At 56.1% G+C, this 16790-nt stretch overlaps 7 protein-coding genes across 7 annotated transcripts; 4 read left to right on the top strand and 3 right to left on the bottom strand.

The window, feature by feature from the left end:
• Nucleotides 1-300: 300 nt before the first annotated feature.
• EV422DRAFT_577210 (uncharacterized protein) lies at nucleotides 301-1961 on the top strand (the record flags this gene model as incomplete). The annotated part of the gene is made up of 2 exons (XM_053073251.1): nucleotides 301-593; nucleotides 702-1961. Exons 1-2 carry the CDS (start codon nucleotides 588-590, stop codon nucleotides 1959-1961), a joined length of 1266 nt encoding a protein of 421 aa, XP_052927810.1. The 5' UTR covers nucleotides 301-587.
• Nucleotides 1962-2677: 716 nt separating this feature from the next.
• EV422DRAFT_368963 (uncharacterized protein) lies at nucleotides 2678-5178 on the bottom strand. Its single transcript, XM_053066709.1, has 4 exons — nucleotides 4241-5178; nucleotides 3778-4172; nucleotides 3013-3703; nucleotides 2678-2918 (listed from the first exon to the last, which is right to left on the bottom strand). The coding sequence occupies exons 1-4, from the start codon at nucleotides 4944-4946 to the stop codon at nucleotides 2770-2772; spliced, it is 1941 nt and encodes a 646-aa protein (XP_052927809.1). The 5' UTR covers nucleotides 4947-5178; the 3' UTR covers nucleotides 2678-2769.
• Nucleotides 5179-7085: 1907 nt separating this feature from the next.
• EV422DRAFT_565678 (uncharacterized protein) lies at nucleotides 7086-7813 on the top strand (the record flags this gene model as incomplete). Its single annotated transcript, XM_053072348.1, has 3 exons — nucleotides 7086-7183; nucleotides 7464-7719; nucleotides 7805-7813. 3 exons carry the CDS (start codon nucleotides 7086-7088, stop codon nucleotides 7811-7813), a joined length of 363 nt encoding a protein of 120 aa, XP_052927808.1.
• Nucleotides 7814-8139: 326 nt separating this feature from the next.
• EV422DRAFT_522251 (uncharacterized protein) lies at nucleotides 8140-9655 on the bottom strand. Its single transcript, XM_053069814.1, has one exon. It carries the CDS (start codon nucleotides 9495-9497, stop codon nucleotides 8535-8537), a length of 963 nt encoding a protein of 320 aa, XP_052927807.1. The 5' UTR covers nucleotides 9498-9655; the 3' UTR covers nucleotides 8140-8534.
• Nucleotides 9656-10556: 901 nt separating this feature from the next.
• On the bottom strand, nucleotides 10557-10857 carry EV422DRAFT_565676 (uncharacterized protein; the record flags this gene model as incomplete). The annotated part of the gene is made up of 2 exons (XM_053072347.1): nucleotides 10557-10688; nucleotides 10762-10857. 2 exons carry the CDS (start codon nucleotides 10855-10857, stop codon nucleotides 10557-10559), a joined length of 228 nt encoding a protein of 75 aa, XP_052927806.1.
• A 91-nt stretch (nucleotides 10858-10948) lies between these two features.
• EV422DRAFT_522247 (uncharacterized protein) lies at nucleotides 10949-12334 on the top strand. The gene is made up of 3 exons (XM_053069813.1): nucleotides 10949-11111; nucleotides 11198-11914; nucleotides 12005-12334. Exons 2-3 carry the CDS (start codon nucleotides 11243-11245, stop codon nucleotides 12104-12106), a joined length of 774 nt encoding a protein of 257 aa, XP_052927805.1. The 5' UTR covers nucleotides 10949-11111; nucleotides 11198-11242; the 3' UTR covers nucleotides 12107-12334.
• Nucleotides 12335-14541: 2207 nt separating this feature from the next.
• Nucleotides 14542-16621, top strand: EV422DRAFT_493778 (Bromodomain-containing protein; the record flags this gene model as incomplete). Its single annotated transcript, XM_053067695.1, has 4 exons — nucleotides 14542-15039; nucleotides 15252-15677; nucleotides 15976-16353; nucleotides 16460-16621. The coding sequence occupies 4 exons, from the start codon at nucleotides 14542-14544 to the stop codon at nucleotides 16619-16621; spliced, it is 1464 nt and encodes a 487-aa protein (XP_052927804.1).
• Between the last annotated feature and the right edge of the window lie 169 nt (nucleotides 16622-16790).

Below are 16790 nucleotides of genomic sequence, written 5' to 3'. Positions count from 1 at the left end.
CTATGGTTGCTTTACAACCGCTTTGCGCCGTTATAATCCTGTGTGATCTGTGCAGTCGGCTGCAGTCGGATGCATGCGCGTGGAATTAGGAAGACTGGTTGGTTCGCTGCGATGATGATATCCCTCGACCCAGATCCCGAGCGGGTTATTTGGCGGACGCACGACTGCAATCGTTGATCGTCGCTCTATCTCTGGTTGATTCTCAGGGCGTTCTGTGGAGAGATATCGGAGCTGGCTAGGGTGAATCTGTCAGCTACCGTGGATGCCTTAATGCGGAGGCCTACACGCAAATCTTGCAAACCCACTTCCTTCCTTTCATCGAGAGGGTCACCGAGGATGAGCCCGAGCTTGTAAACTGGATTGACTTCCAGCACCCTTCTTTGGTTTTCCATGAACTTCTTTTGTTCGTGCATTTGATATCGAACCCAGTTTGACCTTCGACATGAGGCGGACATGAGATCCTCTGGCATTGGCCTGACGGTGCTAGCGCCGTTGGGACTCCTATTGCAGTTGCTCGCGACTATGGTCTGTTTGGGACCGTCTGACAAAAGAACACTTTATGGGCATCGAACCTGGAATCGGCGTCGATGCATGTGAGTGGAGGCTTCTACGCATCCCGATGAACACTTTGAAAGATTTGCACTTGTGGATCTGTTGAATTGATGGGAACCATCTCATCCATGCTGTTTGGCGGCGAGCAGGACATGATACGCCCGGTGCGCGGACATGCGACGAGCCCCTGCCGACCCGCGGATGAAACAAGGAGCCCACGTCCTCGTCCACAGGAGCGCCATCAACATCCCAGAGTACAAAGACCTGCCGTCCGCCGCGCTGAAGATCCTGCCAGCTTGGCTCGGGCCGTTCCCAGTCTTGCACCCCGGCGAGAACCCGCTGACATTCAAACTCAAACTACCCTCGACCACCCTAGGAACGCTGCCCTGGCGGCGCTGCAACCCGGGGACCCGGGGACGATGGCCCCGCAAAACAGGCCGCCGGAGCAAGCCCATACGGGGCGCGGCATGGGGTGCGAGGCAACTCAGGCAAGACTCAAGAGCCCCGGAGCGGCACATACCACACAACAGCAGGAGCGACACTTGTCTGGGAACAAAGCAGGCATAATGTGCAGCAGCCGCACGCCAGCCCCCGTGCAATGGAGGATATCAGCGTCAGAGACCAACAGCGAAGGACTGCCGTCTTTGGCTGAGTTAAAGGTGGCGACGCACACATGCGAGCGGCAGCGCTACAACCCGGACGCGGAACATCAAGGCGTTGTCGACGACCTAGCAGACACTGTTCAGGGGTCGTCTGCCGCCGATCAAGATGCAACGACATGGTACAACGAGAGCCGCCCCAGAAACATGGCAGACCACAACGTCGGCGACAGCATCCTGGAGTTCATTGAGCGAAACGAATGCTCGCACCTGCTAGTGGCCGAGCCGGAGTACCAATCGATGCTGACGGCATATCTTACCGAGATGATTAACCGCGACAGTGAGCTAGCCAAGCGGCACCTATGCGTGCTCAGCGACTACAAGGTCGAATTCGAGAGCACGCACCTCTACATTCAGCGGAAGATAGACATTCTGGTGCGGAAGGCCCAGGGTGCCAACAACTTTGTAGTGATAGAAGCATCACGAGAAAGAGAGCAGCGGCCCGAGGGCATGCACTTCGAGGCCAAGCACAACCAGCTTGTATGCAACATGCTGGCCGTTGCATTGCATAGAGTCATCGACGAGAACCACAGGACGTATAGGGACTTGAGGCTACTCGGCGTGATCATGGTGAACGCAGAAGCACACGTATACACGTTGCGGTTCTCGAAGACGTACCTGGAAGCAATATGCGGTGGTATGGCCAACGCAATACCACAGCCGTGCGCGCCACACCAACAGCGCCTCCGCTTGACCCCAAAGTTGACCTCGCTGCTCTTGACATTGGGGTGGGAAGCGGAGTTGAATTGACGGGTCTTGCAAACGCGTACCTGATTCGGACATCCTCTGGGACATCCTAGCGATGTCCGAACGCCTGCATCCGACGAACTTCCACTCGAACGCATCTCTACGTACCCATCGTCCTGTCCATCCATCCATCCTTCATTTATCCATCCATTCATCCCTCCGTTCGTTCGTCCGTACTCCATCCATCAGTCTAGAAGCATCCCGGGACCAGCCCTTCATCCCGCACCCGTCCGCGCAAGTATCCGGACACTCGGATGAGCTGCTGATTCCCGGGATGCCCATCTCGCCCATGTCAGTCATCCATCGCCATGGATGCGCACTAACAGCCCTAAACAACGGCGGTCACACCATCCCAGCGCCCAAAGAGAGAGAGAAAACGTGATGACATACAATGCTACTTTAAACCCAGCTCTTCGAAAAAGGCCTTCTGGCTTTGCTTATGAGAATGATTTTGTCTGCCTGAACCCCTTTCTCTCTTGGCCCTGGATGTATTTGTGTACTGTATTTAATTATGCGCGATGGCAGGCGGAAGCGCTCTGGTCGTCGGTGTTTGCATCGAAGGGAGCATGTCCGATAGTCCGAGACTGACTGCATAGTCTCGGAAGCATTGCCACATCCGATGCACATCCGATGGGCTAAAAGGTATCCTACTGGGCAGCGATTCTATGGATATGAAAGGACGGGGAGAGACCGTCCCGGTACGCCGCATTAATGCCGCAAGCTTTAAAAGCTGCACTACGCCGAAAATGTCATCTACAGAGACACCCATGTCCGCGTATGATCTACCACTCCCTCCCTTCCCAGTTGGCATCTACTTTGGCAAATAAGGCTTGGAATCAGCATAGCAATCCGTCTCATCCGCCTCCGGCACTTTTCCATGCAAGATGTACTCCTTCCCGATCCGCGCGGTGCAGGCCGAAGGGTCGCGGGGTGCCGAGTGGCCGTACCCGTGGTGGACGACTGGTTGAGATAAGACATTGAGATAAGACAACGTCAATGACCAGCAAACCTTCGAAAGGACCCAAAACAAAAACGGAGCAAATTGAAAACATACCCAACCTAGCATTCCTCCCCATCTCCCCCGCTAACCTCCTCCCATTCCTCAACGGCGTCGCCGGGTCATACGTCTCGGCAACCAACAAAACCGGTCCTTTCAACGTCGTGTTCAAATCACCTCTATAAACCTCCGCCGGCTTCCAATGTGTGTTGAAATGCCTGCACGGCAACACATCAAAGAACCGCGAGTTGCCTGATATGAATGATTTGGTCGTCATGGTGCGCCAGAGGTCGAGGTACCAATCTAGACCGGTGGGGGGCTCGGGGGCGTCGTAGGAGTCCGCGCAGATGACGAGAGAGCCCAACTCCTCCGTCGCTGGTAACCGTGGGACGGGTGGGGAAAGGGGATCCACGAAATGTTTGTTGAGTTCTAGTAACGCCAGAGTACCGTTCCCCTGTTCGAGATCCGCGAGCATTTGAGCTGTTGTAGGCCATTCGGCGGGGTTGTAAAGGGATTGGTAGAGCATGCCTATGAGGGAGGGGTAAGTGATGAGGCCTGGGCCGGTGGTGGGGTGGTAGGCTGGGACGGGGCGCTGGAGGGTTTTGTTGAAGAGTTGGGACATGCGGGAGGTGAGGGAGGAGAGGGTGACAGGTTTTGTGGATTTGGCGAGGGCGCAGTGGGAAGGGCCGGCGTTGATGCATTCGCCGAGGAAGCCGTCGCGCCAGGCGTCGGTGGCGTTGTCGAGGGCCTAGATCATAAGCGAGAGATCAGTAGGTTTGCATGCGACGCACAATTGCAATATATCCTGGACAATAAACTCACCGTCCAGCCAAACCCACCCAACAACCGATGATCCTTCACATACTCCGTCCCATCCAGCAACATCCTCCCCACCCTATCCGGGAACATATTCGCATAAGTCTGCCCAATCCCCGTCCCATAACTAATCATCACAGCCGTCAACTCCTCCTCTCCCAACGCCTTGCGAATCTCATCCACATCCCGTGCCACAAACGCCGTGCTCACAAAGCGGGGGAAATCGCCAAGTCGCGCGTGGCAGGCGCGGAAAGTGGCCTCGTTCATGGCGTCGGCGAGCTCGAGTTGGGCGCGGGGGTGGGAGGAGGCGGATTCGTAGTATTGGTTTGTGAGGAGTAGCCAGCGGTCGCGTTCGGCTTCGTGGGGGAAGCAGGACGCGGAGGGGAGGGAGGAGTTTACACCTATTCCGAGAGAATCAAGAGTGAGACGGAGACAAGGCGAAATACCAAAGGGCAAGCAGCATAGATACCTCGAGGGTCCCAACTGAGCACATCGAACTTGCTATCACTGTACAGACGGGTGAAGTTCTCGGCCTTATTCCAAACCAACGACGAACCACTGCCACCCGGACCGCCCGGGTTCATCACAATCGTGCGTGCGCTCTTCTTCCCCGCTCCATCCTCAGTAGCTGCGGCATCTTTGCGAGCCAGACCCGAAACTTGAAACTTCGTCACCATCAGCCTCGCGATACGCTCATCGCTGGAATTCGTGTAATCCAGCGGGACATCGAGGTAGCCGCACAGATATATCCCTCTGCCCTCGTGAGAATCTTTGTCATTGCCAGCGACGTCGTCTCCAGTAAGCCGCCCCCAGCTCCAGTGAGACGGTTCGGGGTCAAACAACTTCGACCAGGTAGTGAGCGGATCCTGGTCATCAAGCGCCGGTGGAAGCGTGACGTTCGTGCAAGGCATAAAAGCGAACGGGTCATCGGCCTTCGGGAACTTCCCATACGGCGATTCGCGCAGTGGGAGCGGCTGATGAGGGTGATCACGTTTGAAATGGGCAAGGGTTGTGATGACGGCCGCGAGCACGAAGATGAACGTCCCAATAGTGATAGCGCGGTTGATGCGAGCGGTGAGCTTTGACGATGGTTGCGGGGCATTGGTCTGGGCATTGGTGCTGGAACCGCCCAGTAGGGGGACGCTTTCGGCGGCCTGAGAGGGGGCGTCCAACATTTTCGATGGGTTCTTCTGCTCGATCTGTCAGTTCCTCTTCTTCCTCGCAATTGTTCCCGGGGGCCTGGACGACTTTTGCACTTCATAAGCTCACAACCACCCAACAACCACCGAATACATACTGCACTCGGTACTGCACTGTACCTAGGTCGGTGGGACCGGCATGTTGTACCCGACGAGGACCAGCACTTGGGCGAGTCGCCACAGGCCGACGCCCGCAGCCTGGCCCGCACCCCCCTAACGCACACCAAAAAGCGCCCACCTGGAGCGGGCCCCAAGAGGCAACGGTCAACCGCACAACCTGCACAACAAGCGGGCGTCAACGCAAACTCATTGCAAACGGGCGTTCATATGTACAGTACTAGTGGGCCCCGCACAACCTGCACAACAAACGGGCGTCATCGCAAACTCATTGCAAACGGGCGTTCATATGTACAGTACTAGTGGGCCCAGCATTGCTTCTGTTCACTTGAGCTGACGTGTGATTGAAGAGGGGTCTTTCTCCAAGGCACGGCCGCTGGCGATTCGCGAAGCTTGGTGGATCACAATCATCTTGTCATCGAAAACGTCTCGGAATCCGATGGAGAGCGAGCGATTCCATGCCTTGCAGACTAGGAGGCAGGAGATTAGGTCTGAGGGATCGGTGAGAGCGACTACGCATAGGATGCGGGGGAGGAGCTCTAGAGGGAGAGGTTTGCACTTCGCTGTAGAATAGGAGGTCTTCATTGGGTGGGTTGGGAGGCGGGAATGCGAGGAGGCGGTGTGTTCCGTGAACTGGGGACGTCCTAACACTGGCTGCTCTTCCTCCCGTTCGCTCGTCCACGATATGGACTCCACTGGCTGACTTGTCTACCTGCTGCTGGGATTTGCGTGCGGAGCAAAGAGGATGGCAAACTTCGTTAGCGCTGTACAGGATCCCCTTTCTATGGAACTCTTCCGCATGATCGTGATCACTCAGCGTCCAATATACCAGCCATCCCAGCAGGCTGCGGCCGGGCTCCCTCCTCCGGCGCACCACGAAGTCGCAGAAGGTGCATGCCCAATCTGCACCGGCCGGCCGTTCGATGGAGATACTAATCATTTCTGGAAACCCTCATGTACAAGACCTTCATGACATTTCAATGCTCCTCTCCAACTGCTCCCTGCGCCTGTCCAACCGCTCCTTCTCGGTTTCAGCCGGGTCACATTTATAAGGGTCCACATAGGTGGTAAGGAGCCACTCGTTCTCCGTCTCATTGTCGCCGTTGATCGCGGCCCTGCGCATCTCGTATTATAGTACTCCCTCGCGTCCTCCGACACCTAGAGCGCACCCAGAGCGTGCTGGGAAGCGCGCGTTTCGGACAACGCGAACCTCACTTACGCGTGGAAAACTGGATTGCGTTCTCAGCAATTCTCCTGTTCCTTCCCTCCCGGACCCCTAGGCCTCTCCTGTCTCCCAGGCGGCAACCTCCTCTTACTCTCCTGTCTACCACGTCAAACCCCTTCCGCTCTCCGTTCACCCTCCTCTCGTCCTTTTATCAATGTTCGTATCCATTGCTTTCGCTGTTCAGTTCTTCACGACGCGTGAAATCGTTGGCAAGGAAGCCTTTCACAAAGGGGTGTCAAGAACTACATCTACCCGTATTTGCTGGCGTACTCCAGATCCACTTTGAGAGCTGGTCGCTTTGTGTTGGATACAGTAGTTGCGGGACGAATCCGGACTCAGGAGTCCATTGTCTGGGGCGGTCTCGACATGGACGTAAAAAACCATTGCGGCCCGAATGCCCGAATGCTTGGACAGCGGCGCGACATCTCGGTTGTCGACATCGACTATTCGGCGGCTCACTCGGACCACTCCCGCATCTGCCAACATCACAGACTGAATACCTCTTTTTCCTCCCGCGCAGGCACTCTCGGCATTCCATTATAGCGGCATGGCTACCTCCGGACCTATATACCACGATAGCGAAGTACAGAGCTCCTCCGCCCCTGGAGCTCATTCCTCGCATCTTGTGCTTCGTAGCTCTGACGTCCCCAGAAGATCTCGTCAACTGCCTCCTGGTATGCAACGCATGGAATTCGGCGCTCTCCCCAAGGGAACACTGTCCTGTCAATTACAAGTTCGACGAGATTGAAGACTTTCCGAACGAAGGCGGAGAGATGTTCAACGTGGACGAGGACTATAACCCCGAGTATACGCTAGACGTCGCCGGCTACACTATTTGGCACAAGCTTCACATCGCCCACTTGATATGCGAGTTTGGCTTTCTCCGAGAGATGCGCTTTCGTCTGCTTGAAGATTCTCCAGCTCCTCTTTCGCTCCCCCCGGAATGCGCCAAAGAACGATTCCGAGTGGATGAACCTCAGCAAAGATCTCGAGTTCGTCAGGGGCCCCGTTGCTGCTCATCAACGTCTATTCAGAGTGGGGAAGTGTGGGGAGGCAGGACCGCCTACGGCCGCGGCAAAGAAGCAGGCGATTTCCAGTGCGCGTTCCTGATCGCACCTGTCCCGGAACTGGATGCACTGACGGGATTCAAGTGAGAGCAAAGTCGCCCTGCTCGAAACCCTCCTGATCCGTCTGCGAGTCCCGGAGCACATTCGGGAGTACTTTGGGCTCAAACGGGTGCTCCTGGAAGATGAAGCCGCGACGACTAAGTACCTCCTCGACAAGCTTTTCGATTGGTATTACCGTGGAGACCGCGCCTCGCCCGTCCACGAGGATGAACAGCGGAGGCTGAAGATGATGGACCTGTATCAGGCGATGAAAGACGATGGCGTCGTTGAGTTGATTGATGTGGATCTGGCTGGACGGGGACAACTATGCCCACGAAAAACATGGGGGATGGACGGGCAATATTTGCCATTTTTTGTTTGTGCAGGAGGAGTGAAAAGGGTCGTAATGTGTCGGGATATGTATGGTACCATAGCTACAACCCTTGAGCGGCCTCCTCAATGTCATGCCATGGATTAGTGGTAGCCGGAGCCATTCTTCTCTCATAATCTGCACTCTGAATTAGTAGTTGAATGTAGTGTAGATTGTCGTATGTAGTGTTTGTATTCCAGCCGCGATCCCATAGGTTAATCATATGTAGTTTCTTTCAGTGCCATTTCCTTTCTTGTACAGTATATGCCTTGATCCTGAGGCCGTGTAGAAACATCGGAGGACTTGGAGGGACGGGAGAAGTTGGCCAAATCTCCCACATTTTCCTTCTGACCGCGATCTTCCCACGCAACAGCTCGGCAGCAGATATCACTTGGATCTACATACATATATACAGAGACTCTATATCGATCGATCTAGAGGCCGGTCAGCGAGGAGGAGCCCCTGGAGCCCGAAGACAGCGAAGGGTTCAATAGCTGGCGCGTCCTCATCTTGTCTTTATCGCCCAGTGCGGGATGGGCGGGTTGTCGATGTGAGGGCAGTTGCAGTGAGTGTTTATTGGAAGAAACCTATCAACTACTCTATCAAAGTCAAATTGACACTTGCGAAGGGTGATGAAGAAGATTGTATGAATTGCGTCTACGCCATAACCCGTAACATCCCCAAAGCCGTCCAAAATCCGCAAAAACCCAAACGAGCCGGTCCCACTAACCTAACCAATCGCCATTTCAAGCGCCCCACCAACTAACCCCAAAAACGGCCAACATGGCCAGATTCGTCTCCACCATGACCTTACTCACCACAAACGGGGCATCCTTCGCCGCCCCTTCCTTCCCTTCCCCCAACGCCGCAAGTTCCTTCGCCACGCCCAAATTCTGCGGCACCGCGATCGCCGCCAACACGCCCACCAGCGCACGTTCCACGGGGCTGGTCGACGTGTACGCGAAGTACACCGCGAGGGCAGCGAGGAGGTATTGGAGGTTGAGGTACAGCTGTGCGGTGCGTTTGACGCCGAGCGTGCACGCAAAGGTGAGTTTACCGATAAACCGGTCGGCTTCGGTGTCGACGACCATCATTGTGAGGATGCGGCTGAACTGCAGGACCGCGTCGAGGATCACGATGGATGTTGCCACGTGTGGGAGGGTGAAGGATGCGTCGGGGGATTGGGTGTTGTACCCAAACAGCCATGTGCCGATGCTGAGCGTGCTGGTGGTTAGGAACTCGTTAAACGGTGTATAAGCGAGTCGCAGGCCAGCGTTGTACTGCGAGCCGAGAGCCATGAAGAGGAGGCCGGCGACGAGGGTTTGGTTCCTGAAGGGTGTTGTCTCTGGGTGCAGGGCGCGGTCGGTGAGGATCAACACGCCTGCGAGTGTCACGCAGGATACGGAGGCCAAGAGAGCCGACCATCTCGGCAACGTGCCCGCGACAAGCACACCGGCGCCACCGGTCGACGGTGAGTCTGCGCGTTTGGTGTTGGCGAGGTCGCCTTCGTAGTCGTCGTAGTCGTTGTAATAGTTGAGGGCGATGAGGAAGAGGGCGATGAGGGTGGATGTGATCAGGAGGGAGTGCAGGTTGAGGGGGGTGTGGTGGTCGTGGGCGTAGGCGGAGGCGGCGACGATGGTGCGGAGGATGGGCTCGACGCAGAATTGGGCGCGGGAGAGTTTCACGAGGGCTTGGACTGTTGTCAGCATTTTTGGCGAGGTCAATCTGAGGGGGTGAGATAGGAGAATGGGAACAGCGTTCTGGACGGAGGAGACGACGCTAGAAGTGCTCTAGTGCTCTCTCGTCTTACTTGCTGGTTCTGGGCAGCTTTGGCCAGGTGGCTCGCAATTTGGAGATGGGGTAGAATGCGAGGAGGACCTCACTCTCCCCTCTTCTTTTACATACATACGGCCGGCGCATCGATGGCAGACGCAGAGACAAGTTGACAGCCAGCGACACCGTCGTAGGACGAGGATGGCCAAATGTTGGATGCAAAAACACACCGGAACGGTGACGCGTTGCTTCTGAAGAAGCCAGGCGGGCAGCAGAACATTCCCACCGGGCGCGTCGGACAGGATGACGTCACAAGGGCCCATCACCGATCGATCGGAAAGTTTGGAATGCCGGGAACTTGGGAACGGGGAGTCGGGGAGTCTGGGAATACAATTCGCCTCTCATCACGTGGCTGTGAAATGAATGGCTCTTGTTTTGCGGGTTCGGGAGCAGGGTGGTGAGAGTCATACAGTATAGGAGGTGAAGAGAACATAGGTGTTGCGCTGGGGATGGGTGCTGAATGTGTGTTTTGCGCGGCTGTCGCAATGGTATATATGCATACAGTTTGGAAATAAGATTTGGGCGAGAGATACCCTATATGATGGCGATATCTATAATCGATGCCTGCTAGTTTTCGCTGGTCGAACGATGACTCGGTGAACACCCTCAGTCGTTTGTGTCTGGGGCTCCCAATCATCATGCCGAGAGGAACTTCACGCCCGTCAGGAGCGCTTCCGCAAAAAGGGTAGATGGCGGCCGCAGACGGTGCGAAACTGAGCTGATCCTGAGGGGACGTTCTCATCCCGGGAGTTGCTGGATCGGCTCACAACTCTACAGTAGATGGCGGTGGTGATGGTGCAGTGTCGAGTGAACCAATGTGCGCCTCGGTGTCGAGTGTGTCCTCCCTCCAGTCCACTCCCTTCTTGCCTGACGTCGGCCAATGTCATTCCCCTTCCTCCGGCCCCCCACTCCCTCATCCTACATGTCCAAAACCCCTACGAAGTCTGCGTAACGCTCTGCCCCACCTCCAATTTCTTCCTCAACGCCTCCTGCCGTTCCAACTCACGCACGTTCTCCCGCCATTGCGCTCGGCGTTCGTCATCTCGTACTAGGCCGACTCGTCGTGTCTAAATAACACCAGTTCCCAAGAGGTGGTTAGAAATGGGGATGAGGAAATGGAGGAGGATGGAAGATGGATACCTGGAAGCTCATGTCCTGCCAGTAGTAGACTGCGGCTATTGTTGAGGCGGTGAAGACGCAGGAGGCGGCGAAGGTTGCTTTTGAGCGGGTTGACATGGCTGGGTGGTGGGGTGGGGTCGGCGGAGTGGGGGGTTGGGGATCGGGCACTTTGGGGATGTAGGTTTGCTTCCCAAATTCACAACCTGCCCCAAAAGCCCCAAACCGCGATCACGTCGGAAAGCGAACAAAAAGTCCGAGGCAGTCCGAGGTCACACTTCCGTGCCCTCAGTGCCCCTGGCTAGAACAACCCCCCAATTTCAAAGCTTCAGCTAGTCACAGTCTCTTGCCGGAATAGAACAGCTCAGAGCAAGGTACGCAACCCCACCCCCACCTCGAACTCATAGCGTCCTTCCCACTGCATTCCATGCTCAGCCGCGCCATCTCCGCCGCTTTCAAGACTTCCAGATCACACTCCCACCACTTCCACACCTCCCCTCCCAAAATGGGCCGCCTCACCAACAAAACCGTCCTTATCACTGGAGCCTCAGCAGGTATCGGCTCCGCCTGCGCGCACGAGTTCGCAAAAGAAGGAAGCCGCCTCATCCTCGCCGCGCGCCGAACCGAAAAGCTCAACTCCCTGCGCGAAGCCCTCACATCATCTTACCCCTCCATCGCGGTGCACGCCCTCGAACTTGACGTGCGCGATCGCGCAAAGGTGTTTGCAGCCATCAACGCCCTGCCGAAAGAGTTCAGCGAAGTGGATGTCCTGGTCAACAACGCCGGACTGGTGATTGGCCTGGACTCGATCGAGAAGGTCACCGAGGAGGCGATTGATGTCATGCTGGATACGAACGTCAAAGGACTGTTGTTTGCGACCCAGGCGGTGTTGCCTGGGATGAAGAAGAGGGGCAATGGACACATCATCAACGTATCCAGTATCTCCGGCCGTGAAGTCTACCCCGGCGGAGGCGTCTACTGTGCCAGCAAGCATGCCGTGGACGCACTCACACGCACGCTGCGGATGGAACTGGTGGATTCGCCCATCAACGTCACATCTATCGACCCGGGAGCCGTTGAGACGGAATTCTCCATGATTAGGTTTGGGGGCGATAAGGCGAAGGCTGATGCGGTGTACAAGGGGTTCACGCCGTTGAGTGGGACGGACATTGCTGAGGTGAGTGTGTGCCGAGGGCCCATCCCCATCTATTACGCACATACTCACATCACACACATCTATTTACATCACACACTACATCACACACAGACGGTCGTATTCGCCGCCAGCCGCCCACCCCATGTTCAAATCGCATCGATGCTCGTCCTGCCCTCCGCCCAGGCCGCGGCTACCATGGTCGCTCGCAAGTAGATTAGACTAGCATGTCTTTTTCCTCTCTTTTCCTCTCTTTTGTGCTCTGCTACATCTTATCGTAGAGACGGCACATCCATCACATACCCCACCCGTCATGATCCTTCTCGCGTAGGAGTATGTAGCAGTACTGCAGCCATGTATATACGGTCTTTTCCGCGCGGCGCTGTCTCTGGGCCGTTACGGGATCTCCAATCACAGCATCCGCGATGGTCACTTTTGAGCGGGTTGATATCGTTGTTTTGGATATCCGGAGGAGGGTCGAGACGCTCGCGTTCAAGTTGCCTGATGGCTGCTACATTCGTGAGGCTGGAGAGGTGTTTTATAATGCGACGGAGGAATGCGCGATGTTACCCCTCCCCCGCCGGGTTGGAAGGACCCGGAGGACTCGGCCGCTAGGTTTGGGTCCGCGGCACAGGGTTGCAGATCGCTGCCTTGCCCAGCATGCTGTTCGTCCTTGCCACTGCCAATGTTTACATTTGGCCGTCGTTGATTGTTTTTTAGACCTAGGTGTGGTGTCTGGCCTCTGTACATAGGATCGCTCGTTCGAGCTGTTTTAGCTTGCACGTTTCAACGAGCTTTACGAGAACACTCCATAATAATTCCACAATAGGCCGATTCATGCCGCCCACGCAGATGCTACAAGACCTGCTGCTCAAAGCTCGCAAGTCGGACTTGCGCCAGAAGCGTAACGGGCCCGACCCATCGCCATCGGAAGTGAGGACCATGAGCTGGAACACGCGCTGTCGAATTTGCCTGATAAAGGTCGGAGTGACATCCTCGCCGTAAACTTGAATGAAAGCATAGTACTGTAGTTATGGTGAATTGGTGCATGCATCTAAGGGATGCTCGAGCGACCTTGCGTTAGCAGTTGCAGATTTGACATGCGGCCGTGGTTTCTCTGCGTCGAACAGATGTCCACACTCGCACAAGTTCCCCAGTGCCACTCCATGCTTAGAGTCTCTGACCGCAGGCATTGGTGAGCGCAATGCACGGCCAGAGGCTTTCGGCATGTGAAGGAGAGTGGATAGATGAAGCTCTGCTCCGTAGATCTAGACGAACCCATCCGACCAAAGTTTCGCATAATTCTCCCTCAGACGTCAGTGGGAAACTGTCAATCCGGTCGCTGACATAAGCCATCCTGTCAGTCGGTGTCCTGCAGTCAACAACACAAACATCCCCGCAAACTCACCCCAACCCGAGCTTCGCAGTGCCATACGTACGCACAGTTAGATTGGTGCATATCGCCCACGCATCGCACATCCTCCTCACCTCGGTCTCACCGCCTGAGCCGGTTGTGGCAACGCTTCTGAACTTCGCAACACAGCATTTGAACCCCGAGACAACTTACCAAGCAAGAAATTGTGGCGTAAAACCGAGACGCAGCTGATCCTGGCGGCACTCTCATGCCGATGTTCACCAGCCGGCCATACCCCATAACCTCACATCAAACCCTACGCAATGGACGTCAACTCAGTCCTCAACACAGACGATGCTCCCTCGCGCAAGCGAAAGGCTTCCGATGCGACCGATGACGAAGCCACCAGTCCCGCATCCGGTGCGGGTTCATCCCCGACCCGCAAACGGTCGCGCCAATACAGACTTGGCTTCGAACATTTCCAAGACGCGTACCCCCCTCCGCACGCTGCCGGCGCAAGCCACGACGGGGGCGGCAGGACGAGGTTTTCCCCACCGGGGGATTTCAGATTTGGCGAGATGAAGATGATCGAAGAGGAGGGGCAGGAGGAGATGGTTTTGGAAATCCCGATGGAGGAGGAGGAGCTCGAGAGCCCGACGGTTGATATCTCGCTTACGCCGTTGGTGACACCGTTGATGAAACCGGGAACCATCGTGGCTAAGGAGAAGAATGCGGAGCAGACGGCGGAGACGCCCGTGCTGGTGACGCCCGTGCCTACGTCCTCGGCTGAAGGAGCGAAGACGCTGGAGACGGTCGGCGAGAAGGATAGCGCTCGGAATGACGTCGCGGTGGAGAACCGTGGGTTGCCTGAGGAGTTTCGTCAACCTGAGACCCTGGCGCAGGAAGCGAACGCATCAATGGCGAAGGAAGTCGAAACCCGGCAGGACACGCTCGCGGACGGGGATGCGGCGGTCGCCGGGGTGCACCATGAAATTGGAACCCAGCAGTGGTACTCAGCAGTAAAGTCGAAACATGCAGCAGTGGAACGTCGGGACAGTGAACTTCGCCAGGAGAAGCGGTCGGATGAAAATGCGAGGGAAACATCGATGGAGATAGGCATTCGGGAGCAAGGTGGGGAGAGAGATGTCGAGACGGGCAATGCGGATGCGAAGGTCACGCCAATGGAGTTGGATATTCAGAAGCAAGGTGTGGAGCGTCGTGTAGAGACTGGTGATGCCGCGGTCAACCAACCGACCCCCAGTGTGGGTGCCGAGGTTGCCCAAGTCACAGCGAAGGTATGTGGCATAGGTCTTCCATTGCTGGTAGTCTGAGTCCCGCATCACTTATACTTGGCCCTCACGCTACTTTTCATCAACATTGTCTTGCCTTCCAACAGAGCGAGCCGGAAGCGCCTCTCTATCAAGCTTCCGCCTCGGACACTCAAGTCACTGGACAGACGGACCCACGCCTCCTGCAAGAACAACTTCGCTTCTGCGGCAGCGTACTCAAACAGCTCAAACGCCTCAAAGACGCACGCCCCTTCCTCTCGCCAGTCGACCCAGTCAAACTCAAAATCCCTACCTACTACGATATAGTCAAGCAGCCCATGGACCTTTCGACCATCGAGCTAAAGTGGCGCACGGCACAATATCCGACGCCGCAGGAGTTCGTGAATGATGTGAAGCTCATGTTTGCAAATTGTTACCTGTATAATGGACGTGCGTCGGTAACCGGGCAGAGTGGAGAGAGGCTGGAGGGGGCGTTTGAGAGGTTGATAGAGAAGATGCCTTTGCAGGTATGTTGATTGTCGGCTTCTTGGAGAGGCGGTGTTTGGCCGCGACTCTTTTCATGAATTAACATGGCATCCTCTCCATCCTCAAGCCTAAGGAGCCGAAACAACGCAAGCGCGACTCTATGATCCCTCCGCCCTTGGCAACAAACACTCCGAGCGAACCTTCCATCGCCGACACCCGTCCTCGCCGCGAGGCTAGCCAGCTCGCACTGAAGGGCCTTCTCGAACTCAACTCACCCATCGATCGCGAGGGAAGCAGCGACAGCCTCAACCTCGCCAGCGCCGCGGCCCCGCAGTCCAGCGCATCCCACCCGGACCTTGAACTCAAATTTTGCAACGACGTCCTGAAAGAGCTCTGCAAGAAAACCCGCGCGACGTACAATTGGCCGTTCCTGCAACCCGTCGACCCGGACGCGCTGGGCATCCCCCACTACCGCACTGTAGTCACCCACCCCATGGATCTGTCCACCATCCGGCGCAAGCTGGAGACCGGATCGTACGCCGACGCGGACGCGTTTGCCGGCGACGTGAGGTTGATGTTGAGGAACTGTTTTGTTTTTAACCCCGTCGGACATGATATCCATACGCATGGGAAGAAGTTGGAGGAAGTGTTTGAGAGGAAATGGGCGGCGAAGGACGCGGTTGTGGCGAATATGGTTGCGAAAGGGGAGCAGCGGCAGGCGGGGAAGAAGGTGAAGAAGCCGCAGCAGCAGCAGCAGGTTGCGGCGGCGCCCCAGTACCAGCCCATGATGCAGGGGCGCATGAGCTCGGACGATGAGTCTGATGACGGTATGTTATATCTGTTCTGCAGTTGTAAAACTGCCCTTCATCGACACCAGTGACTGACGGACACCATCCTCTTTTATCACCGCACATCCAGCCGTCGACGCCCAACAACTCGGCCTGCTCAACACGCAACTCCAGTCAATCATGACGCAGATCGGCATCATCCAAGACAAGCGGGCGCGCAAAAAGGCCAAGCGTAAGTCGATGTCGCATCACCACCAACAGCAGCACGCACAACAACCTCAGCATCAATACCACGCCGCAACCGTCTCCCCCGGCCCCAGCGCCTCCGCCGCGGGACCTAAGAGACGCAAGCAGATGAAAGCGAAGGAGACCTTCCATCCATATAAGCGCAAAGCAGCGACCGCCGCGCCTCGAGGGGGCAGGAAGGGGAAGGCGAAGGGTGAGGAGGGGATGCAGCCGCTTTCGTGGGCAGAGAAAGAGGAACTCAGCGAGTTGGTTGGAGAGTTGACGGCGGAGAAGATCGAAACCGTCATGGATATAATCAGAGCGGGGTCAGGGCTACCAGAGGTGAGTTTGCGTTAGGGGTGGGTTTTTTTGGTTCCAATGTCGCTGCCTCTGAACACGGAGTCATCTCCGATCCTTTTCTGATACTTCGCAACCCCCCGCCATCCAGACGAGCGATGCGGGAGAAATCGAGTTGGATATTGAAGTTCTGGATCTTCCGACCCAACGGCGGTTGTTCAATTTTGTCAAAGGAAGTGTGGCTGCGTCGCACTCCGCCCACGCATCGCAGCCACCAGCCGCCAAACCAAGTAAGCATCTTGGCTTTCAGTGATTCATCGTTGCGCAAGATGTTCTTTTGGGGATTGAGATATTGCTGATGGAAACTAATGCATTCATTCCTTCTTTTTCTGTTTCTCCCTCTTTTTCGTTCCATTATTCATCTTCGTTCGGACAAAACCACCCAAAGTGGGGTTGGGATCAGACAGTAGTGATGAGGGCAC

This window comes from Fimicolochytrium jonesii, assembly GCF_025526975.1.
Source record: "Fimicolochytrium jonesii strain JEL569 chromosome Unknown EV422scaffold_5, whole genome shotgun sequence".
In the NCBI taxonomy this organism is placed as follows: domain Eukaryota; kingdom Fungi; phylum Chytridiomycota; class Chytridiomycetes; order Spizellomycetales; family Powellomycetaceae; genus Fimicolochytrium; species Fimicolochytrium jonesii.
The sequence above is the reverse complement of the archived record's forward strand: the minus strand, read 5'-3'. Positions and strand labels throughout refer to the sequence as shown.